At 40.2% G+C, this 25259-nt stretch overlaps 1 protein-coding gene across 2 annotated transcripts in view; it reads left to right on the forward strand.

Annotated features, from left to right (window-relative positions):
* The window catches only part of COL24A1 (collagen type XXIV alpha 1 chain), a 323524-nt gene that overhangs the window by 125340 nt on the left and 172925 nt on the right, over nt 1–25259 (forward strand). For both annotated transcript variants that reach the window (XM_079777790.1, XM_079777791.1), the window contains exon 20: nt 11707–11760. In XM_079777790.1, the coding sequence (XP_079633916.1) occupies nt 11707–11760 (54 nt within the window). The remainder of the gene's footprint in view (nt 1–11706; nt 11761–25259) is intronic.

Consider the following 25259-nt stretch of genomic DNA (forward strand, 5'->3'; position numbering starts at 1 on the left):
TTCTATTCTTGGTTTTCTCAGAAGATGGAACAGTTCCTTAATTTGCAGTTGTGTGCTGCCTTGTGCTAAAGTTTAGTTTCTATAGTTTACTGGGAAAGTGAATTTATTACTTTTACTCTTCACATTCTTTTGGCATTAACTTTTGGATGGGTTATTCTCACTCAGAAAAAGTAATTTTAATCTTTTTTTATTACTTTCCTACTGACTATATTACTGAAATGGTATGTATTTCCACAAATGCTAAAGAACAGACTTTTATGATTATTTTTTTGGATCTATGTTTCATACTGAATTCTCCTCTTATAGGTCCTTTCTCCCTCTGGGTGCATTCTTTCTTGTTTCCATATGTGAAATTTCAGTCCTATATATAGAAGCTATGCTGGTTGACTTAGGGTTTTTTTTGTTGTTGTTGTTTTGGTATTTTTTTTGGCTTGGTTTCTCAAGGGGTAACTTCTGAAACTGGGTAATTGAAAATAAAATTATTCAATTTGCTTTTAACTTGGTCATCAATTCAGGCCATCAAATATTTATTGAATGTGCTGTATGCCCAGCACCAGATGAGGCTTTATATAGCTTCTCCCTCTAGCAATTCATAATTTATATGTTGTCCTATCTTAAATGATTTGTTAGTTTTATCTTTTCTTAATATGATTATTTTTACAAAGGATATATTCATCTCTACTTTTTTTACACTTAAAAAACTACAAAGAAGATACATTTAAGCCAAACCATATTGAGTTCTTGCATATGTAAAGCAAAATGGGTATCAAAAAATCAATGAAAATTTGAAAATTTTTAGGAGTTGAATGGCCTAAATGCCATTCTTAGCTATAATAATCAAGCATTTTAAAGCTGTCTTATAAAATATTAGAAATGTTTAAATTTCTCAAAATAAATAATACAAAATCTGAACTTTACTCATTTACTCTGGGGGAAAATTCAATGAATTTAAATTGTTACAAACTGTTGCCTACCAAAAACATATGATTATCTAAAATACCTGATACTAATTACCTTTCTTCACAGCTTTATTAAGGTATAATTGACATACTGAGGTAGTTATACTGTAAAATAACTAGAGGTCCATTGCATGGATTCATGCACCAGTGGGGTCCCCTGGCCTGGCCTGCACCCTCTCGCAATCTGGGACCCCTCGGGGGATGTTGGACTGCCAGTTTCGCCCTGATCCCCACAGGCCAGCCTGAGGGACCCCACCGGTGCATGAATCTGTGCACTGGGCCTCTAGTATGCATATAAGACCTTTGGTTAATCTCTTCCCATCCTTCTTCCTCCCCCTTTCCTCTGAGATTCATCAGTCTGTTCTATGTTTCCATGCCTGTGCGTTGAACGTTTGCCCCCTGGTGGTCAGTGCGCGTGATAGCTACCGGTTGAATGGTCGAATGGTTGTTTAGGCCTCTCTCTCTCTCTCTCTCTCTCTATATATATATATAGAGAGAGAGAGAGAGAGATAAGATGAATATATTTAAATTATGAAATTTTATAAATTTTCATGTATGTATAAAACATCACCAAGACCAAGTAGTGAATGTATCTGTCAAATTCAACAGTGTCCTTGTTCACCTTTTGTAACTTCTCCCTTCTGTTTTTTCTGCCCCTCCCCTTTTCAGACTACTGATCTACTTTTTGTCAGTATAGATTAATTTGCATTTTCCTAAAGTTTTTATATAAGTAAAATTACATTATGTGTAATCCTTTATAATGTGAGTTCTTTTACTCAGCATAATGCATTTGAGACTCGTCCAGGTCGCCGCATTCAGGTTGATTTCATTTTACTGATACGCTATTATTACTTTACCCATCAGATTGTTTTGTGGATTGTTTATCCATTTGAACCATTTCCTTTTACCAAAGGGATTATAAATCTCAATAGAAAACAGAGACTTCACTCCTGTTGCTAAGCACTGTGCTTAATATATGCCATAGAGCATTGTACACTTACTTTATTAGGACATTCTAGCTTCCAAACTCCTGACTACTATACTGCCAGAATCAGAATAATAATATTTGACTTTTATAATGTCCCAGGAAACTAATGGAATCTGCTAGTGCCTTTGGTTCCCAGGTTTTGCTTTAAAAAATGTGTGTGAATTAGTCTCCAGCCTTTAGTAATTAGAGAATAATAAAGCATTGTTTTTACTGAAGAGAATCCTGAGTCACTCTTCCCTGTGCAGTAAACAGATGTGAGGGGTCCAAAAATAGAAGACACATTTTTACTTATTATTTTTCAAGCTTCTTTAGGTCTACTTCTTGATAAAAATTGATGATTAGATTATTTCTGTTAGGAAGGCATCAGATGCAGGATATAAAAGCAGTATACAAAGATCAGTTGTGTTTCCAAACACTATTAACAAACTATCAGACTGGAAAATTAAGAAAACAGTCCTATATAATAAAAGGATAATATGCAAATAGACCAAATGGCAGAACAACCAATCAAAATGTAATATGCTAATGATATGCTAAGGCTGCTCAACCGCTCACTATGATGTGCACTGATCACCGGGGGCAGATGCTCTGACTGGTAGGTTAGCTTGCTGCTGGGGTCGGGCCGATCAGGACTGAGCGAGATAGGCCGGACATGCCCTGGAGGCCTCCTGTAGTCCCTCCCTGGCCTGATCATGCACTGGTGGGGTCCCTCAGCCTGGTCTGTGCCCTCTTACAATCCAGGACCCCTCGGGGGATGTCAGAGAGCTGGTTTCAGCCTGGTCCTGCAGGCCACTCCCCTTGGGAAGGCTCCAGACACAGGGCTCATGGCTGGTGAGTGCTGCTGCAGCAGCATGAGCATCTCCCAATCAGGACTGACTGGGCGCGAGCCCAGGGCTTGCACAGTGGGGCTGGGATGAGCGGGAGCAGCAGGTAGGAGCTGCAGGCGGCGTTGGACTGCGGGTTTTGGCCCGATCCCTGCAGGCCACCCAGAGGGACCCCACCCATGCACGAATTCGTGCACCAGGCCTCTAGTTCTGTTTATAATTGTATCGAAAAGGACATAATGCCAGGAGGTGAAAAACCTGTACACTAAAATCTATGACATTGATAGAAGAAATTAAAGATACTATAAATGAAAAGATTTTCTATTATTGTTTAGAAGAATTAATATTATTAAAATGCCCATATTACACAAAGCAATCTACAGATTTAAGACAATCCCTATCAAAATCCCAATGGCATTTTTCACAGAAATAGAACAAACAATTCTAAAATTTGTGTGGAACCAAAAATGACTCCAAATAGCCAGAGCAATCTTGAGAAAGAAGAACAAAGCTAGAGACATCATGCTTCCTGGTTTGAAACTATATCCCAAAGATATACTAATCAAACACTATTGTGTCAGCATAAAAACAAACGCATAGATCAATGGAACTGAATAGAAAGCCCAGAAATAAACTTAACTATATATGTTTATTAATCTATGACAAAGGAGCCAAGAATATAAAATGTGGGGAAAGATAGTCTCTTCAATAAATGGTGTTGGCAAAACTAGACAGCCACATACAAAAGAGTTAAATTGTACCCCTTATTTTATACCATACAGACATACCTCATTTTATGTGCCTTGCCTTACTGAGCTTCACAGACATAGTATTTTTTACAAATTGAAATTTTGTGGCAACTCAGCACAGAGCAAGTCTATTGGTACCATTTTCCTAACAGGATTTGGTCACTTTGGGTGTCTCTGGGTCACATTTTGCTAATTTGTACAATATTTCAAACTTTTTCATTATTATATTTGTTTCTTTGGTCTGTGATCTTTGATATCACTATTGTAACTGTCTTTGTGCACCATGAAATATAGCCACGTAAGAAGGTGAACTTAAATTATAAATGTTGAGTATTCTGACTGTTGCACTCACCGGCCATGCCCCAGTCTCTTTCTCTCTCCTCAGGCCTCTCTATTCCTTGAGACACAACAATATTGAAATAGGCAAATTAATAACCCTACAATGGCCTCTAAGTGTTCAAGCAAAAGGAAAGGTTGCAAACTCTCACTTTATGTCAAAAGCTAGAAATAATTAATCTTATTGAGGAAGGCATATTGAAAGATGAGAAAGTTAAAAAAAAAAAAAAAAGCTAGGCCTCTTGCACCAAACAGTTAGCCAAATTGTGAATGCAAAAGAAAAGTTCTTGAAGGGAACTAAAAGTGCTACTCTAGTGCACACATGAATGATAAGAAAGTGAAACAGCCTTATTGCTGAGATGGAGAAAGCTTTCGTGGTCTGGGTAGAAGACCAAACTAGCCACAACCTTCCCGTAAGCCAAAAGCCTAATCCAGAACAAGGCCGAACTCTTTTCAATTCTCTGAAGGCTGAGAGAGAGGAAACTGCAGGAGAAAAGTTTGAAGTTAGCAGAGGCTGATTATGAGATTAAGAAAAGAAGCCATCTCTAAAACATAAAGGTGCAAGGTGAAGGAACAGTACTGATGTAGAAGCCACAGCACTTTACCCAGAAGATCTAGTTGAAATAAATATGAAGGTGGCTACATTAAACAATCGATTTTCAATGTAGGTGAAACAGCCTCATATTGGAAGAAGATGCCATAAACATACCAGCTAAAAAGGAGAAGTCAATACTTGGCTTCAAAGCTTCAAAGGTCAGGCTGACTCTCTTGTTTAGGGGGTAATGTAGCTACTGACTTTACATTAAAGCCAGTGCTCATTTACCATTCCAAAAATCCTAGGGCCACCCTGCCTGTGCTCTAGAAATGACCAACAAAGCTCAAATGACAGCACATCTGTTTACAGCATGGTTTACTGAATATTTTAAGCCCACTGTTGAGACTCACTGCTCAGAAAAAAACTTTTTCCCCCCCAAATATTACTGCTCGTTGACAATTAACCTGCTCACCTAAGGGCTCTGACTTGATGTCCAAAAGTTTAATGTTTCATAACTGCTAACACAACACCCATCCTGCAGCCCATGGATCAAGGAGTAAGTTCAACTCTCAAGGTTTATTATATAAGAAATACATTTTGTAATGTTGTAGGTGCTATAAATAGTGATCTCTCTGAAGGATCTGGGCAAAGTAAATTGAAAACCTTCTTGAAAGGATTCACCATTCTAGATGTCATTAAGAACATTCATCATTCATGGGAAGGGGTCAAAAATCAACAGTAACAGGAATTCGGAAGGAGTTGATTTCCACCCTCTTAGGTGACTTTGAGGGGTTAAGACCAGTGGAGGAAATAACTGCCATTGTGGTAGAAATAGCACCATAACTGGAATTAGAAGTGGATCTGAAGATGCAACTGAACTGCTATGTTAAAAAATTCATTGCTATGAATATCATGATAAACCTTTAATGGGTGAGGGAGTTGCTTCTTATGAATAAACAAATAAAGTGGTTCCTTGAGATGGAATCTACTCCTTGAGGTGAAGATCCTGTAAAGATTATTGAAATGGCAACAAAGGATTTAGAATGTTATATAAACTTAAGTTGATAAAGCAGTGGCATACAGTTCAATAGAAAAAAATAAAATATTATTGAATCGTTAAAATGTTATTCAGTCTTTAAAAAGAGGGAAATCACACCATTGTGACAACATGGATGCACCTTCAGGGTATTATGCTAAGTGAAATAGGTCAGACAGAGAAAGAGAAATTCTGTATGCTCTCTTTTATATGTGGAATCAAAAAACCAAACCGAAACAAAATTTATAAATACAGAGAACAGATTGGTGGTTGCCAGAGGTGGTGGGAGGGGAACAAAAATAGGTAAAGGTGGTCAAAAAGTACAAACTTCCAGTTATGGGAAGTAAAGGGTAAAGGGGGCCAAGTACATGGTGACAGAGATGAAAAAATAAAGTAAGTCATGGAATTGCAATGTACAGCACTATGACATAGTAAATAGTATTGTATTATGTATTTGAAAGTTGCCAAGAGAGTAGATCTTAAAAGTTCTCATTATAAGAAAAAAATGATAACATTTGTGGTGAGGATATTAACTAGAATTGCCGTGGTGATTATTTCACTATATATACGTATATCGGATCAATATGCTTTACACCTGGAAGTAATATAATGTTACATATCAATTATATCTCGAATTTTTAAAAAGGCACCAGAAATCAGGCTGCTCTTTCTTTTCCTCACTTAGGTGTTATACTTTCAATTGTGATGTGATGGCTTAATTAAGACAGTGAAGCACATTGAAAGAGAAACCGTTTTGACTTTGCAATGTTTTCCAGTTATTTTAAATTAAAATGAATTAGAGTATCCTTATGAAATTTTTGTTTCTAATTTCCTTCCTGTATAGTTTCATGCCAACATAATTCTTTAATCAAATTATAGACTCTGAATGATATTTATCTTTCAATCTGGAAGGTCTCTGAAATTTTGCTACTTGGCAAGAATGGCCATGTCCTGTCATTTGATTTACATTTTGAACAGTAAATTGAGAGTTAAAAAAATTCTTTTATAGACATGTTATCATTAAAGTTCAGTTGACCCAGTTAACTCTGATTTTTCTATTTATAACTTAATATTTAAAAGATAAGATAGCTTAGCAGTAACCCAGGTATGAATTTTTCAAATAGTAAGATGTTTTCTGGCCAAGTTTTAGAGATTGTTTTTTCTCCTTTTAATAACTATGCTGATGTTTTCTGAACTTTTTTTCCCATACAAAATCAGAATTTAAAACAGCAAAAGAAAATAGGAACATTTAGTAAATTTATGCAAATGAAGGAAGTTTAAGTGATATAAAACTGAAAAAATTAGAAATCTATGTACAATAAAAAGTGAATATAAATTAGCCAACTCTATATGAACATTTCCAGCTAAGGATTCATACAAAAATATTCACCTTTTTCCTTTATACATACATTTCATGATGATTCTAGCAAACTAAAGGCAGAGATATTAAAAATATTCTCAAATTTTAATGATGGTGTGGAATAAGTTTTGACAATATTCTACATGTAATCTGAACTTTTATATAAAGTTCTCATTTTTAAATATTCAACTTATATGATTATAAAATCAGATTTGTTGACATCTCTTGTCTCCTATTCCCCTGTCTTTGATACTATTATGTCTTTTTAATACTCCATCTCTCTTTTTATAATGTTTAAAAAAGAGCAGATATTCATGCACATACTCAATATTTAAGTTTATATACAAGTCACTTCAATAACTTTTTTCTTACTGTTTTATTGAAAAATAAAATAGAGACACAGAAACATATATAAAAAAATGTATATTACAAACAATTACAAGACAAACACTCTTGTAACCACCACACAGGTCAGGAATAGAACTGCGAGAGGCTTTTATGGATCCCAACCCAACCACAAGCCTATCTCTCCTCGCAAAAGTAAGCAGTTACTCGTTTTTCTTTGATGGTTTATCACTCAAATATGCATCTTTTAAACTAAAAGTTTAGCCTTGTTTTATTGCTATGTCGTTTAATCTATATCGTCTTTTTCTATTACCTTTTCTCCCTTATAATTTAGTTGTTGAAGATCCTCAGTCATTTAACCTGTGTGGTTCCCACACATTTTGCTGATTATAGTCTCATGGTGTAGTTACACATGTTTCTTGGTCTTTTGTATTTCCTGGAATTGATAGTCACATACAGAGTCCTGGCCATATTCAGTTTTGTTTGTTTATTTGGGGGAAGCCTATAGGTGGTATGTGTTCTTTCATCAGGAAGCACATAATGTCTAATTATCTGTGTGGCTTTTTGTGTGTGATGTTATTAATAGTTGGTTACTAAACTGTCTAGATCTATTAGATCATTTAGAGGATTGCAAAATGGAAATATTTTTGCTCTATCATGTCCTTTTTTCTTTTTTTAATTTTTTTATTATTTAAAGTATCACATATGTCTCCTTTTTCCCCCATTGACCTCTCCCCAGTTGTTCCCATCCCCGCCTTCCCCAGCACATGCCCTCATCCTCCTACTGTCTGTGTCCATGGATTATGCTTATATGCATGCATACAAGTCTTTTGGTTGCTCTCTCACTACCACCAACCTCCCCCCACCCCCGCCTTCCTTCTGTGGTTGAATGGTCTGTTCGATGCTTCTATGTCTCTGGATCCACTTTAGTTAATCAGTTTGTGTTGTTCATTATATTCCACAAATGAGTGAGATCATGTGACATTTATCTTTCTCTGACTGACTTATTTCGCTTAGCATAATGCTCTCCAGGTCCATCCATGATGTTGAAAATGGTAAGAATTCCTTCTTTTTTATAGCAGCATAGGATTCCATTGTGTAGATGTACCACTGTTTTTTAATCCACTCATCTGCTGATGGGCACTTAGGCTGTTTCCAAATCTTAGCTATTATAAATTGTGCTGCTATGAACATAGGGGTGCATATATCCTTTCTGATTGGTGTTTCTAGTTTCTTGGAATATATTCCTACAAAATGGATAAAGGACTTAAATGTAAGACGGGAAATGATAAAAATCTTAGAAGAATCCATAGGCAGCAAAATAGCAGACATATGTTGTAGCAATATCTTCACTGATATAGCTCCTCGGACAATGGAAATTAAGGAGAAAATAAACAAATGGGACTACATCAAATATTCTGCACCACAAAGAAACCATCAACAAAACAATAAGAGAGCCCACTGCATGGGAGAACATATTTGCCAAAGTTAACAAGGGTTTAATCTCCAACATTTATAGGGAACTCATACAATTTAACAAAAGGAAGATAAACAATCCAATCAAAAAATGGGCAAAGGACCTAAATAGACCCCTTTCAAAAGAGGACATACAAAAGGCCGAGAAACATATGAAAACATGTGCAAAGTCACTAATCATCCAAGAGATGCAAATCAAAACGACAATGAGGTACCATCTCACACCTGTCAGTATGGCTATCATCAACAAATCAACAAACAAGTGCTGGCAAGGACTTGGAGAAAAAGGAACCCTCATGCACTGCTGGTGGGAATACAGACTGGTGCAGCCACTGTGGAAGACAGTATGAAGTTTCCTCAAAAAATTAAAAATGGAACTCCCATTTGACCTAGTAATTCCACTTCTAGGAATGTCTTTTTTCTTTATTGGCTGGAATGCATTCCCTTATCTACTATTTGATTAGTAGTGGTATAATATATATATATATATATATATGAAAGGTAGAATAAATACTTGATTCTTTACTTTTGTTTACCAGTTTTCATAATAATGAGTTGGCTTCCTTTCCTCCTCTAAACATACACAGGTGTTTTTTTCTTATATCATTATGAAATTATGAATTTAAACATATTTGACATATTTTTATCCATTGCAATTCTTATTGTTATTGAAGTTCATATTGTTTCATATCTGGCCAGTGGGATCCTCTCCAAGCTCTTAGAGTTCTTTTTAAAAATGTATTAATATATATTTTATTATTGATAGTATTATATCTCCAATTTCCGCCTCTTTTCCCTCCAGTCCTCCAGCCCCTACTGACCCCTCCCAGGTCTTCACCCCTTATTGCCTGTATCCATGGGCTATGCATATAAGTATATAAGTTCTTTCGTTTATCCCCCATCCCCACATTGAGGTATGTCAGTCTGCTCCATGCCTCCCTAGAGTTCTTTTAACAGGAGATAGCGTTCTTGCTTTCTGGTATGACAGGGTGTGCCAGACTCATCGGAAGATTGGATAGAAATTATTAATTTTTCCCTGGGGATGCTCTGAATCTTGTTGTAAACCCATACTCAATGGCGGGAAGTAGCCACCAAGCATGTTGTCCTTTATCTTTTCAAAAGAAACAAGTCAGTCAGTCAACAACAACAACAAAAGTCTTATTTTTAGCACTAGTTGTGGAGAATATGAGTGTTAATACTACATAAAATTGCCTTCAGGGATTTTACAATCTGACAAGGAAAACAAAACAAGCCAAAACACTACATAAGTGACTTCATAGGACCCAGGATGATATGAGAGTTCTTACAAGGGACCTAACTCAAGGTATGGGAGTCAAAGAAAGATTTACAAGTAAAATATTATTCAATCCTTTATTTAAAACATTAGTCTTCCAGTTGAAGAAAGAATGATTTAAGACAGAGAAGGCATAAGTGAACCTGATTTCCTTTAATTAGAAAAGCAGTCAGCAAGTCTATATTAAACATATTCTATTCCAAAACTTTCAGAAATTTGATTTTGTGATCAGTCTTTCTGCTACCACTGCCTTTTTTTTCTGCCAGAAATGTTCCCAATATGTATTTTTCTACAGAATCCTGGTTTTAAATTGGAGTCAAGGCATTTCTGCACTAAACCAGCCTGGATGAGTCAGTATCCGTTCTTTCGATTTTTCTTTCCAAGAAGAGTGTTTCAGAATCAACTTTGCTATTCTCTTTTACTTGTGGGAGTTTTTCTTACCATCATATTGATCCCTCCACTGAACTACCTTTTCTAGCCTACATTCACTGGACCCTCCTTTACTTTTAAAGATGCCAATTCTTGAACTTCTCTGACTTTCTATTGCTTTGTCCATGTCCACAGGAAACACAGAAACAACTTTATCTATGACAAAGTTAATATAAGTAAAATTGCAATCCTTAGCTTATTATTATTATTGAAACTGGTCATGATGAACAACAATCTAATTCATTATTTCAGCAAGAAGATTAATTATTTTAGAGTAACATTCTAGGCCTTTTCCCAGCACAGAGTTTATTTAACATTATAGTACATCTGTTTCTTAGGCTAACTATTTTAGTCTACTAAAGCATAATTTCCAGAAAGGAAAAATTATGATTCTCAGGCAAATATGAAGTAAACATGGGTCAGAAATTTTATTCAACTCACTAATTAATGATGGTACCAGTAAGAGGTTAAGATGAATTCAATGAGCATTTGAGGAGATAAGTATTTATAGACATGCTAGAGGCCCGGTGCACGGATTCGCACACCGGTGGACCCTCTCACAATCCAGGACCCCTCAGGGGATGTTGGAGAGCCGGTTTCGGTCCAATCCTGGCAGGCCAGGCCAAGGGACCCCCACCAGTGTACAAATCTGCGCACCAGGCCTCTAGTATGCATATAAGATCTTTGGTTAATCTCTTCCCTCCCTCTCCCCCGCCCCCTTCCCTCTGAGATTCATCAGTCTGTTCCATGTTTCCATGCCTTTGTGTTGAGCATCTGCCCCCTGGTGGTCATTGCGCATCATAGGTACTGGCTGGTTGGCCTGTTGGCCAGTTGTTTAGGCTTTTATATAGTATATATAGATATGGGAATAATAGAATAAGATAGGTGAGTTAGATATAACACTGATTAAAACCCTGTATATTAATCCATAATCTTTGGAGTTATTTTTCTCATCAGACACTAGTTATTTATACCACTACCTAACAAAACTTTACCAGCTACAATGCAGTTAGTAAACAGTGAGTCCGTGGGTGGCTCTGAGTCCTATGTGGCATTGAAAGGACCTGTTACAGACCTTTTGCCTTTTTCCCAAGTTGTAGATGATTTTTTGAATAAGAATTCCACTCCCTTAGACTGGATTAGAGGTCTGAGGATTGTTCATGAATGCCTGATATAGCAAGCTCTGTTTTAGTACACTTTGTAAGTTTAGTATTCCCAATGTTAACTGCCTAACAGTTAATCTTTAATATTGAGTTTTTGAGGTCTACAAATTGTTCTAACTGGACATGAGAGAAAAGCAAAGGGAGTTTTTATATGCTTAATAGATTGAAAGTAATCTGCTATGGAATAAACTTTTCATTTTTATGTTCCCTAGGGTTTTCCAGGTGATATTGGTATTCCTGGACAAAATGGCCCTGAAGGATCAAAGGTAAAAAAGAAAAAAGTATGGTATCTATAGTTTTCTAATCTCACACTTCAATGAATTGCTTACAAAATATATTAGGAAATCAGAACATTTCTGGACATTTTTGAGCTGTCTCAGGTGCATTTAATAAACTATGTACATCTTGTTTCCAGATAATCAGGAAATAGTTTGCATGTCTGGTTCTTTTGGTGCCCTTTGTTGAGTTAGAGTATGTTATCCAATCTTTTGGGTTCAGGTAATTGAAAAACTCTTTTTCTGGTTTAGCCTAGATTTAGATTAGGATGGCAGTATTTGAAAAGCACATAAATCATTGAAAAAGTATTTTTTAAAGAGATGAAAAAGATACACCTAAAAAGCCATAGTATATAATAAATGGATGTAAGTGTTCTGATCACTAAAAACCTTTAGTGCTCATAAAGTATCCACAGATTAAAATAAAAGAAAGCCTATGGTGTGCTAGAATTGATATAGCATGAAATATCTTTTAAAAAAAACTAAGCATTTTAAACTTCCATTTCAGGCAACTATGAAGTAAACATGGGTCAGACATTTTATTCAACTCATTAATTAATGATGGTACCAGTAAGAGGTTTGATATATATATAGCAAAAATTTAAATACCAAGCTTTGTCAAGCAGGCTGACATAGAATGAACATTATAATAAATAAAGTACTGAGACAATAAAGATATAGAAAGATAGGAAAGCCTGCAGTTTGGAGAATTGTCAGGTTATGAAGTACAGCTGCTGTAGAAGGTTATCAGTATGAGTGGAGAGGAAGTGATGGGAGATGAATCTAAAGGATATCAATATGGCTGTAGTAGTCCCTTGTTATCCACAGTTTTGCTTTCTGCAGTTTCATTTACCCATGGTCAGCTATGGTCCAAAAATATTAAATGGAAAGTTACAGAAATAAGCAGTTCATAAATTTATTTATTTTTTAAATATATTTTATTGATTTTCTACAGAGAGGAAGAGAGAGGGATAGAGAGTTAGAAACATCAATGAGAGAGAAAAACATCGATCAGCTGCCTCCTGCACACCCCCCACTGGGGATGTGCCCGCAACCAAGGTACATGCCCTTGACCAGAATCGAACCCGGGACCCTTGAGTCCGCCCGCCGACGCTCTATCCACTGAGCCTAACCGGTTTCGGCAGCAGTTCATAAATTTAAATCGCACGACGTTCTCATTAGTGTGATGAAATCTCATGTGGTCCTGCTCTGTCCCACCAAGGAAATGAATCATCCCATTGTCCAGAGCATCCAGGCTGTGTGTGCTGCTCACCTCATAGCCACTTGGTAGCTGTCTTGGTTATCAGATTGATTGTGGCAATATTGCAGTGTTTATGTTCAAGTAACCCTTATTGTAGTTAATAATGGCCCGAAAATGCAAGAGTCATGATGCTTGCAATTTAGATATGTTAAAGAGAAGCTGTAAGTGAAAGGTGAATACAGTATAATAAGATATTTTGAGAGAGAAAGAGAACACGTTAATATTATTTTAATTGCAGTATGGTACTATATGGTTCTATTTTATTATTAGTTATTGTTGTTAATTTCTTACTGTTCCTAGTTTATAAATTAAATTTTACCATAGGTATATACATATAGGAAGAACAATATATTTAGTGTTTGATACTATCCACAGTTTCAGGCATTCACTGAAAGTTTTGGAACGTATCCCTCTCACAGATTGCTATATAGTGGAATAATAAATGTTTTACAGACATCTCATTTAATCTTCACAGCAGCATTATTAGGTAGACATTATTCCCATTTTACAGTGGGTTAAGTTGTTCCTCCACAGTCACACAACTATCATTACCTACCCAGGATTCTAACCCAGGTGCAATTTCAAAGTCTGATCTCTCAAACACTTACTTTGAAATTAAATTGTGGAGAACATTCAATACCATCATGAAGAGTTTTTACTTTATCCCTGGGCATCATGAAGTAATCAAAGATATTTAAGTAGTAAAGTGTCCTTGGTGATTTATGTTTTAAAAGATACCTCTTTGTGTCAGAATGCAGGATGCTATAAATAGGAGAGAAATTTAAGGCAAGAAAATGAGGTAGAAAAGACTATCTGAAGATCTGAAATAGGACATCCAGTTCAATCGGCAAATATTTATTGGCTGCCTCTTGTGTAACAGCTGTTGTGCTAGACCCTAGGGCAGTGATGGGCAACCTTTTGAGCTTGGTGTGTCAAACTTCGCCAAAAAACCGAGCATAACTCAGGTAGTGTGTCACTTTGAGGAAAAAACATTATTTCGCGATATTTATAGTTTAAATAACATAAATGTTTCATCCTTGGCATGCGGCCGCTGAGGAGGCCGCATGTCATCAGAAATGGCACTGACACGCGTGTCAGAGGTTCGCCATCACTGCCCTAGGGCTACAAAGATGAAAAGTTCTGATCCCTGCTTTCAAGAAACTTACAATCTAGAGAAAGATATGCAGGAAAATCTTTATATAAACCATTAGAGACCCGATGCACAAAATTCGTACAGGGGCTCAGCCCTTGCAGCCCCTCGCAGCCTCCATCAGCCCTTGTAGCCCCTCCCAGCCTTGGCCAGCCCTTGCAGCCTCAGCTTCATCCAGGAGGTGGTCTGGATGGTCGACCAGAAGGATGTCCAGGTGGTTGTTCTGCTGTTCGGTCTAATTAGCATATTAGCTCTTTATTATATAGTACTAGAGGCCCGGTGCACAAAATTCGTGCATGGGGGGTGTCCCTCAGCCTGACCTGCACCCTCTCCAACCCGGGAGCCTTCAGGGGATGTCCTACTGATGGCTTAGGCCCGCTCCCTGTGGTTCTCTGCTCTCTGCAGGGCCTGCCTGCTCCACACTGCAGTGACTGCCAAGCAGGCCATGCTGGGTGCTGCCTACAGGCTGCACTTCACTGCTCCCGGGTCGCTGAGGCCCTGCTGGGTGCTGCCTGCAGCCATGCTTGCCTGCTCCCCAGTTGCCGTGGCAACAGCCAAGCAGGCCATGCTGGGAGCTGCCTCCTCCCTGCTGTAAGTCTCCACGGAGACAATGAGGTTAATTTGCATACTCACTCCTGATTGGCTGGTGGGCATCATGGAGGTACGGTCAATTTGCATCTTTCTCTTTTATTAGTGTAGATATGAATAATATATAATATGTAATACTGTGTGAGTATAGAGTTGGGGGACTTAGATTACACTTTTTAAACAAGGTAGCACTTGATCTGACATGATGAATGAGTAGGAATTTGCAAACAGACAAGTGAGATGTATGGCATTCAGGGAAAGGAAACTTGTGAGAAAACACAGTTGCAATAAATATTTGGAACATATTTATACTAAAAGTTATTCACTGTTTATGTGAAACTCAGATTTCACTTGGCATCCTGAATTTTATCTGGCAACCCTATTGGCCATCTATAAACTTTCCCTATCTATAGCAATGTTTGCCCTTTCTTTCTCTTTCCATGGAAGAATTCCTCTTTTCCTAAATGTTCAGGTTCTACATGTGTTTTGCATCAAACACTCTCTGATTGACTCCTGAATGACCTCATACCATCAATTACCACCTTTATCCTGATCTCTGACTCAAAATTTCCTCTCTTTGCCCTTAAAATTATTTTCACTGCCAATGTTGTAGTTTAGGCCCTCTATTTTTCACCAGGATTAGTGTAATAGCCCTCCAAGTGTTCCTCCTGCCTCTAGTCTGGCACTTCTTCAATGCTACTTCCAAGTTGCTGATGGAATAATGTTTGGAAAGTATAGATGTCATCATGTCACTCTTGTGCTTAAATCCTTCAGTAATCACAGCTTCTAGGTTAAGGCTTGTACTTCTTTACTTTTTACACAAAGTTCCCTGTAGTAGAAAGAGTACACTATAAACTAATGATAACAAGTATAGTATAATAAATACATAAACCAGTAACATAGTCCTTTATTATAATTATTAAGTACTAGTGGCCTGGTGCACAAAATTCGTGCATGGGGTGGGGGCGGGGGGAGGAACGTTACCTCAGCCCAGACTGCACCCTCTCCAATCACGGACCCCTTGGGGGATGTCCGACTGCCAGTTTAGGCCTGATCCCACAGGCCATTAGACATCCCTCTCTCAATCTGGGACCGCTAGCTCCTAACTGCTCACCTGCCTGCCTGCCTGATTGCCCCTAACTGCCTCTGACTGCCTGCCTGATTGTCCCTAACTTCCCTCCCCTGCCAGCCTGATCTCGTCCCCAACTGCCCTCCCCTGCTGGCCTGATCTCTCCCCTAACTGCTCTCCCCTGCTGGCCAGATTGGCCCTAACTGCCCTCCCCTACTGGCCTGATCTTGCCCCCAACTGCCCTCCCCTGCTGGCCTGATTGCCCCTAACTGCCTCTGCCCCTACCACCATGGCTTTGTCCAGAAGGAAGTCGGACATCCAGAAGATGGTCAGTTGACCTGGTCTAATTAGCATATTACCCTTTTATTAGTATAGATAGATTATATAGGATAGAATTGCTTAAATGGGGGAGAAGGGAAGCCTTTTTCAGCAGGAGGAGATGCTCTTGGCAGACAAAAATACGTAATCCCTATATCTGGACTGATAGTCAGCCATATGCACTATACTGCCAAACCTGTCATTAAAAAATTAAACTGCTTTCTTACACCTTACACCAAACAGCTGTTGCCCTTAAAACCCCTCCTCAGCCCCAACCTTAGGTTCTGCCTTTGAAGTTCACCCAGATTAGGTTCTGATTGGTTGGTTTCTATGCCAGTCAGCATCAAAAGCTCCACCTCCTAGGCAGCCATTGGCTCCTCACAGTTCACCTAGATTTGGTTCTGATGGTCAGTTTCTATGCCAGTCAGCATCTCCGGGCCTATCTCTGGGCCTGATCAGAGAGGCGGGGCTGATCAGCAGCCCCCGTGGAGGCCCGGAGAGAAAGAGAGGCGCAGCTGCTGGCCAGGCCTGGAGAGAAAGAGAGAGGAAACGGCTGATCAACAGCTGCCACAGATCTGCAGCCCCCTCAGCAGTCAGTGCTGGGTCGCCATGCCTGCAGCAGCAGCAGCAGTCAGTTCTGGTTTGCCATGGCAACCCAGCACTGACTGTAGGACTAACTTCCGGTTGGTCGAGCCTTTGGTCATTTTGGACGTTATGGACCCTGGATTTTTATATATTAGGATTATGTACTGTGCATAATTGTATGTGCTCTATCTTCATAGGGCTGGCAGTGCAGTACGTCTGTTTACACCAGCATCACCACAAATACACAAGTAATGTGTTGCACTCTGACTTCAGGATGGCTGCGACAGCATTAGGCCATAGGAATTTTTCAGTTCCAGTATAATCATATGAGACCACTGTTATATACATGGCCTATTATTGACCAAAACATTTTGTGGCACAGACATAGATTTACCATCACTCTTCTGAAGGCATTATTCCAGCTAAACTGTTTATTGTACCAAACCGTGCCATGCTTGTCTAAATCTCACAGAGCTCTGCATGCTGTTCTTTTTGTCTGGATATTTTTCTACCTTCCTGTGCCCTACTTTATTAGCTAACACCTTCACATCACATACCACATTGTCCAGGGAGCTTTCCCTGTTCTTCCCAAATCTAATCAAGATAACCTTTCCCTGTATTCCTGAAAAAACAATCTATCAAGCACTTACCTTTATGTATATTATAACTGCTGGTTTGCTTATATATCTCTATCAGACTGTAAGATTTTTGAGAGAAGAGACTAATTGATTTTATACATATCACAATAATCATAATATCTATAGCACATAATAGGAGCACAATAGATATTAGCTGAATAGATTATTGAATGACTATATTAAAAGCTCAGGAGTAGGAGCAGTTTTGGAGGAGGGGAAAAAGAAGTTTGATTCTGGGTATATTTAGTTTGCAGTACCTTTTTGACATCAAGGCAGAAATTATCACTAATAGTAAAGAAAGCTGAAAAGTAGAAATAGTAGCATGAATGGAAGCTGAGATAGAGATGTAGTATAGAGAAGGGAGTTGTGAATTTCTTATGTCTAGTTTTAGTCATTCATCTGCTATATACTCGGGAACTTGAACTTGATACATATATAAACATGTTTATTTATTTATTTTTTGAATTCTTTATTAGCATTTATTGAGTTTATTTTAGGTGTTAGTACAAGTACTAAATGTAGATTATAAAGATTTTCAAACCATGGTCCTTTTCCTGGATGAGGTTACAATTTAGTGAGAATTTTTTTTAAAAATCACAAAATGTTGTAAGACTTGCTATATAAAAGAGTTGGTGAAATGCTGTGAGAGCACAGATAATTGAGCAACAGATTCTGCCTTGGGAAATTGGAAATTACTTCAAGAGGAAGTGATAATTAAACTTAACGTTTTTAAGCCTGTATATCATACTAGGTGAAGTATTCATAGTGATCTTTGAAACTTCCTTCCCATGACTTCCTTTAGTCTTACAATTACAGTGCTTAAAAATGGTACAAAAGACCTGAGAGCCAGATATTTTCATGAAACCCAATGATTGAATTTCCAACGGGTAATAATTATTTTGTGGATTACTTTGTCTATCGCCTCATCAGTACCAACAGCATTAGACTAATTTATACACATTACTGAATTTTAAAATACTATCTAGAAGATATAATTTTATTATCAAAAGAACCAGAATAGTTCAAAGGAAGAAGGATGTAATTTTATGTTTTGTAGGTTGAGAAGGGTCTGCTTTTGTCTCTCTTCTTGGTCCTTACTGTTTGCCTTGAAATTGTTTAGAAACAGAAAGGAACAACAAACCCAAACACACTGACCCTGTTAGCATGATGTGTTTCTTTAGTTGTGTACACTGTATCATGGAAGCATCTTTAAACTAACTTTATTTTTGTGTACATGTATTGATTGGGAAGTAGGCTATAGAAGGTGGTCATCAAGAAAAGCTTGTCCACTGTACTTGAAATACATGTTTGCCCTATTTGCAAACATATTGGGTTCTTTCCAGAGCAATTTGCCATCGCTTTAAAGAAACCTTTTATTTTTTTCTTCATTTTCTGCCAGTTGACTAAAAGACTAAAACTATGATTAGAAACTTGTATTAATTATGGTTCTATTAATTATGGGATTGTGTGTGTGTGTGTGTGTGTGTGTGTGTGTGTGTGTGTGTGTAGACACAAAACATACTTCAGCAAACCTTCTTGTGAGCTGAGCTACCCAATTTGGAAATATGCTTTCAAGTATCCCATAACATTAGCAAAACCACATCCTTTGCTGTTTACTGCAAAAAGTGACTACCCAATAAATAGTCTCTGTTTTCCAGTAAACAGAGAAATTATTTGTTGCTACAATGGTTTGTATTGTTACTTTGGCTAAGGAAATAAGGATGATAAAAGGTTGTTATTGTCTATTACATAACATCTCTGATAAATTATTAGAGAAAACCTGCTGTTTGTGAGGTTATGTTACAGAATATATAGAAATAAATTTTACATTGAACTATTAAAATATGTGTTTACCTGGATAGAAGTGCACTAATTTGGTAAAAGGAAAATGCATAACTCTAAATATTTCCCTGAGATCACCTCAATCCAGCCTTGAAGGTTCACATTCCATACACTAAATCATATTTTTATATACAGATTTCTTATATTAACCATTTTATTCTCCTGGCAGCATTTAGTCAGCTAGAAATATTTATTGAGTTTGTATAATGGGGAATGTACTGTGTTCAGAAATATTTATTAAGTTGGTTAAGCAATTACTTGTTTTTCTGTCTACTAAGAACTTATAATCCTCTGAAAACGTGAGATTTCTATGTGAAAAGTTAAATGCACTACTAGGCAGCATGTAATATGTGAATAATAAGGACCCCAGAAGAGAGAATAACTTATGTGGCTATTTTTCTGAGAAATTTCTTTTAAAATTAGGATTTTTAGTTGGATGGGTTGGATTTGGCCATGCAGAGCCAATGGATGAGAGATCCCATGCAATAGGTTCAAAATGGATACAAGTATGCAGGGCAGAAGTAAAACCACCTGACATAAAAGAAAAGTTAGGAGGCAGATAGTGACAGATCTTAAATATAAATCGGAGATGTTTCAATGCTAATAAACCCATGGAAGACATTTTTTATATTGTGGTTAAAACATATAACATGAAATGTACTCTGTTATATTTTTAACAGTACAGTACACTACAGTATTACTATGTGCATATTATTGTACAGTTTAGATCTCTAAACTATTTTTTTCTTATGTGACTGAAAGTTTATACCATTGAACAGCAATTTCCCATTTCCACTTCCCCCAACCCCTGTCAACCACCATTCTACATTCAGGTTCTACAAATATCACTACTTTTTGTATCTCATATAAGTAAAGTAAAATAAAATAATGTTCTTCTGTGACTGGCTTATTTCACTTAGCATAAGGTCTTCAAGGTTCACCCATGTATTAGCATATGTCAAAATTTCCTTCTTTTTTTTAAGATTGAATAACAAATCATTTTCTAGTAGTCCAAAAATTCACATTTTCTTTACTCATTCATCTGTCCATCAATGGACATTTTTGTTGTTTCCACCTATAGGATATTGTGAATCATGCTGAAATGAGCATGGGAGTGTATGTAGATAGCACTTCAAAATCCTGTTTTTAATTTTATTTTTTTATAAATAACCAGAGGTGGGATGACTGAATCATATAGTAGTTCTATTTCTAATTTTTGGAGTAACCCCATACCGTATTTCCTAGTGGCTGCACCATTTTACATTCTCACCAACAGTGCATAGCATTCCAATTTTTCTACATTCTAGCCAGTATTTATTATTTTCTATTTGTGTGTGGGTTTTTATTTTATTACTAGAGGCCCGGTGCATGAAATTCGTGCACGGGAGGGGGGGGGCAGCAGGGAGTGTGTCCCTCAGCCTGGCCTGCACCCTCTCCAATCTGGGACCCCTCATGGGATAACCAGCAGTTGGACATCCCTCTCACAATTCAGAACTGCTGGCTCCTAACCGCTCACCTGCCTGCCCGATTGCCCCTAACTGCTTCTGCCTACCAGCCTGATTGTCCCTAACTGCTCCCTGCTGGCTTGATTGCCCCTAACTACCTCTGCCTCGGCCCACACCTGGTACCCAGGATTCCCTCCTCCAGCTGACCACAGGCACCCAGGATCCGGGCTTCCCTCCCTCTGGTCAGCCATAGGCGCTCAGGCTGGCTGCAGCCTTAGGGGATGGTGGACAGGGGGCTTCGCCTGTGCTGCAGCTGCAAGTGCTGGCGCCCAGGACTGCAGGGTGGGCGGCTTCTTTGTCTCCCAGGCCACAGCCAGCCACAGGTGCTGGTGCCCGGGACTGCAGGGTGGGCGGATTCTCCATCTACCATGCTGTAGCCAGCCACAGGTGCTGGTGCCTGGACTGCAGGGTGGGCGGCTTCTCTGTCTCCCAGGCCACAGCCAGCCACAGGTACTGGTGCCCAGGTCCGCAGGGTGGGTGGCTTCTCTGTCTCCCAGGCCACAGCCAGCCACAGGTACTGGTGCCCAGGTCCGCAGGGTGGGTGGCTTCTCTGTCTCCCAGGCCACAGCCAGCCACAGGTACTGGTGCCCAGGTCCGCAGGGTGGGTGGCTTCTCTGTCTCCCAGGCCACAGCCAGCCACAGGTACTGGTGCCCAGGTCCGCAGGGTGGGTGGCTTCTCTGTCTCCCAGGCCACAGCCAGCCGCAGGTGCTGGTGCCCAGGACTGCAGGGTGGGCAGCTTCTCCATCTCCCGGGCTGCAGCCAGCCTCAGGTACTGGTGCCCGGTTTCTCCATCTCTCCCAGGACGTGGGGCGGGTGGACATGGGGTGGGCAGCTTCTCCAGCTGGCTGTAGCCTGGGATCATAGGGCAAGTGGCTTCTTCATCTCCCAGATCGCATCCACCCTCAGGTACTGGCACCCGGTTTCTTGTCTCCCCCAGGATGTGGGGAGGGTGGCGTCTCCAGCTGGCTGCAGCTTGGGATCACGGGGCAGGCGGCTTCTTCATCTCCCAGGTTGCAGCCAGCCTCAGGCACTGAGGCCGGGTTTCTCAATCTCCCCCAGGAGGTGGGGCAGGCGGACCTGAGGTTTCTGCTGCTGGCTGCAGCCTGGGATCACAGGGCAGGCGGCTTCTTCATCTCCCGGGCTGCAGCCAGGCTCAGGCACTGGCACCTGGTTTCTTGTCTCCCCCAGGACGTGGGGTGAACCGCTTCTCCAGCTGGCTGAGGCCTGAGATCACGGGGCAGGCAGCTTCTTGGTCTCCGTGGCTGCAGCCAGCCTCAGGTGCTGGGGCCCGGTTTCTCCATCTCCCCAGGACATGGGGCGGGCGGACCTGAGGCTTCTGAGGCTGGCTGCAGCCTGGGATCATGGGACGGGCAGCTTCTTCGTCTCCCGGCCGCACCCAGCCTCAGGCGCAGGGCCCGGTTTCTCCGTCTTCCCAGGACGTGGGGCAGGTGGATGTGAGGCAGGCAGACCTAAGGCTTCTGAGGCTGGCTGAGGCCTGGGATCATGGGGCAGGTGGCTTCTTGGTCTCCGTGGCTGCAGCCAGCCTCAGGCGCTGGGGCCCAGTTTCTCCGTCTCCCCAGGACATTGGGCAAGCGGACCTGAGGCTTCTGAGGCTGGCTGCAGCCTGGGATCATGGGGCAGGCAGCTTCTTGGTCTCTGTGGCTGCAACCAGCCTCAGGCGCTGGCGCCTGACTTCTCCGACTCCCAGAGACCTGGAGAGGCTGGGGGGCGGGGCTGCCGCCATGTTTTCAGTTTAATTGCATACTCACTCAGATTGAATGGTGGGCGTGGCTGGGGCGTGGCTGGTGGGCGTGGCTTGTGAGTGAAGCGGAGTGATGATTTGCATATTACTCTATTATTAGATAGATAGTAGCTATTATAATAGGTGTGAGGTAGTAGGTTTTTCATTTTGGCTTTGATTTGCATTTCCCTGATGATGATTGATGGTTGAGTATTTTTACATATACCTGTTGGTCATTTGTATGTTTTATTTGAAGAAATGTCTATTCAAAGTTCTTTACCTATTATTTTAATTGGATTATTTAGTTTTTACTATTGAGTTACAGGAGTTTCTTATAGTTTCTATATTAAACCATTATCAGATTTCTGGTTCACAAATATTTTCTCTCATTCTGTAGGTTGCCTTTTCACTCTATTGATTGTGTTTTTTTTTTATTAACTAGAGGCCCAGTGCATGAAATTTGTGCATGGGTAGGGTCCCTAGACCTGGCCGGCAATCAGGGCCGATCAGGTTCCCCGCCTCCCTGCCTCCCCACCTCCTTCTTCTCTTGCTCCCTCAGCACCCCCACCACTGCCACTGTTCACCAGCCATGTTCTGCACCACCCTGTGGTGGTCAGTGCATGTCATAGTGAGGGATCGAACTCCTGGTCTCCCGGTCAAACTCCCAAGGGGACACTTTGCATATTAGCCTTTTATATATATAGATTGTACAGAAGTATCTACTAGTTTATTTTGCTTTCGTTCTCCTTTTTCTTTTCTTTTTTTAAAATATTTTTTAATTGATTTCAGAGAGGAAGGGAGAGGGAGAGAAAGGTAGAAACATTAATGATGAGAGAGAATCATCGATTAGCTGCCTCCTGCATGCCCCCCGCTGGGTATCAAGCCTGCAGCCCAGGCAAGTGCTCTTAACTGGAATCAAACCTGGGATCCTTCAGTCCGCAGGCCAATACTCTACCCACTGAGCCAAACCAGCCAGGGCTTGTTCTCCTTTTTCTGTGTGTCATATCTAAAACAATCATTGCCAAGACCGATGTTAAGGAGCTTTCTGCCTGTTTTCTTCTAAGACATTTGCAGTTTCAGGTCTTATGTTTAAGTCTTCAATTCATTTTGTGAGGCCCTTCAGCTTTGTTCATTATACTCAAGGTTGTTTGTCTATTCAGGGTCCTTTGTAGTTCCATATGAATTTTAGGATGTTCCTATATCTGCAAGAAATGCCATTGACATCTAGGTAGGGATTGCATTGACTCTATAGATAACTTTGAGTAGTATGGACATTTTAGCAATAGTAAGTGTTTCAGTCCATGAACATGGGATGTCTTTCTATTGTGTCTTCTTGAATTTCTGTCAGCAATGTTTTGTAGTTTTTTACTGTATAAGTCTTTCACTCCTTGGTTAAGTACATTTCTAAATATTTTATTCTTTTTTTATGTTATGGTAAATTAGGTTGTTTTCTTCATTTCCTTTTTTAATTATTGGTTGTTAGTGTATAGAAACAACTACTTTTTGTATGCTATGTATTTTGCAACTTTGCTAAATTGGTTTATTATAAAAAAATTTTTGTAGAATCTTTAGGAGTTTCTACATATAAGATTCTGTCATCTGCAAACAAAAATTTTACTTTTTCTTTTCCTATTTGGTTGCCTTATTTTCTTTCTTTTGATGAATTGGTCTAGGTAGGACTTCTAGTACTATCCTATATAATAAAAGCCTAATATGCTAAGTGTCCAGTTGTCTAGTCGGCCGTTTAACCAATCAAAGCGTAATCCTATCTAATAAAAGAGTAATATGCAAATTAACCATCACTCCACTACACCCACAAGCCATGCCCACAAGCCAATCAGGAGCGAATATGCAAATAAACCCAACCAAGATGGCTATGGCCACAGAGAGCAAGAGGGAGGCTTGGGTTTCCCCGGCAATGGAGGAAGCCAAGCTTTCCGCCTGCTCTTGCTGGCCTAGGCCTCCACTCAAGGCTACAAAGTTTCAATGATAGAAAGACACATAAATCCAAACAGAAATGGCTGCCACCACAGAGCAAGCAGAAGGCTTGGCTCCACTACAGGCTACAAAGTTTCAATTGTAGAAGATAAATAAACCCCAGATACCAGGGCCTCCGCTTGGGTCGCCAGGGGGCGTGGCTGGCCTGCAAACCACCACAGGCCCCTCGCCCAGGCTGCCCCATGCCCCAAGGGAACCCCCACCCTGACCCAGACACCCTTCAGGGCAAACCAGCCGACCCCCACCCATGTACCAGGTCTCTATCCTATCTAATAAAAGAGTAATATGCAGATTGACCATCACTCCAACACACAAGATGGCTGCCCCCATGTGGTCAAAGATGGCTGCCCCCATATGGACACAAGATGGCCGCCAAAAGATGGCCAGCAGGGGAGGGATGTTGGGAGGGACCAGGCCTGCAAGGGAGGGCAGTTGGGGGCGATCAAGCCTGCAAGGGAGGGCAGGTGGGGGGGACCCAGGCCTGCAGGGGAGGGCAGTTAGGGGTGACCAGGCCAGCATAGGAGGGAAGTTGGGGGCAAACAGGCTGGTAGGGGAGCAGTTAGACATCAATCAGGCTGGCAGGGGAGTTGTTAGGGGGTGATCAGGCTGGCAGGCAGAAGCAATTAGGGGCAATCAGGAAGGCAAGCAGGCTAGCAGTTGGGAGCCAGCAGTCGTGGATTGTGAGAGGGCAGTCGGACATCCCTTGAGGGGTCCCAGATTGGAGAGGGTGCAGGCTGGGCTGAGGGACAACAACCGCGCCCCCCTCCCCCCCCGTGCACAAATTTCGTGCACTG

This window comes from Cnephaeus nilssonii (assembly GCF_951640355.1).
Source record: "Cnephaeus nilssonii genome assembly, chromosome: 7".
Classification (NCBI taxonomy): Eukaryota; Metazoa; Chordata; class Mammalia; order Chiroptera; family Vespertilionidae; genus Cnephaeus; species Cnephaeus nilssonii.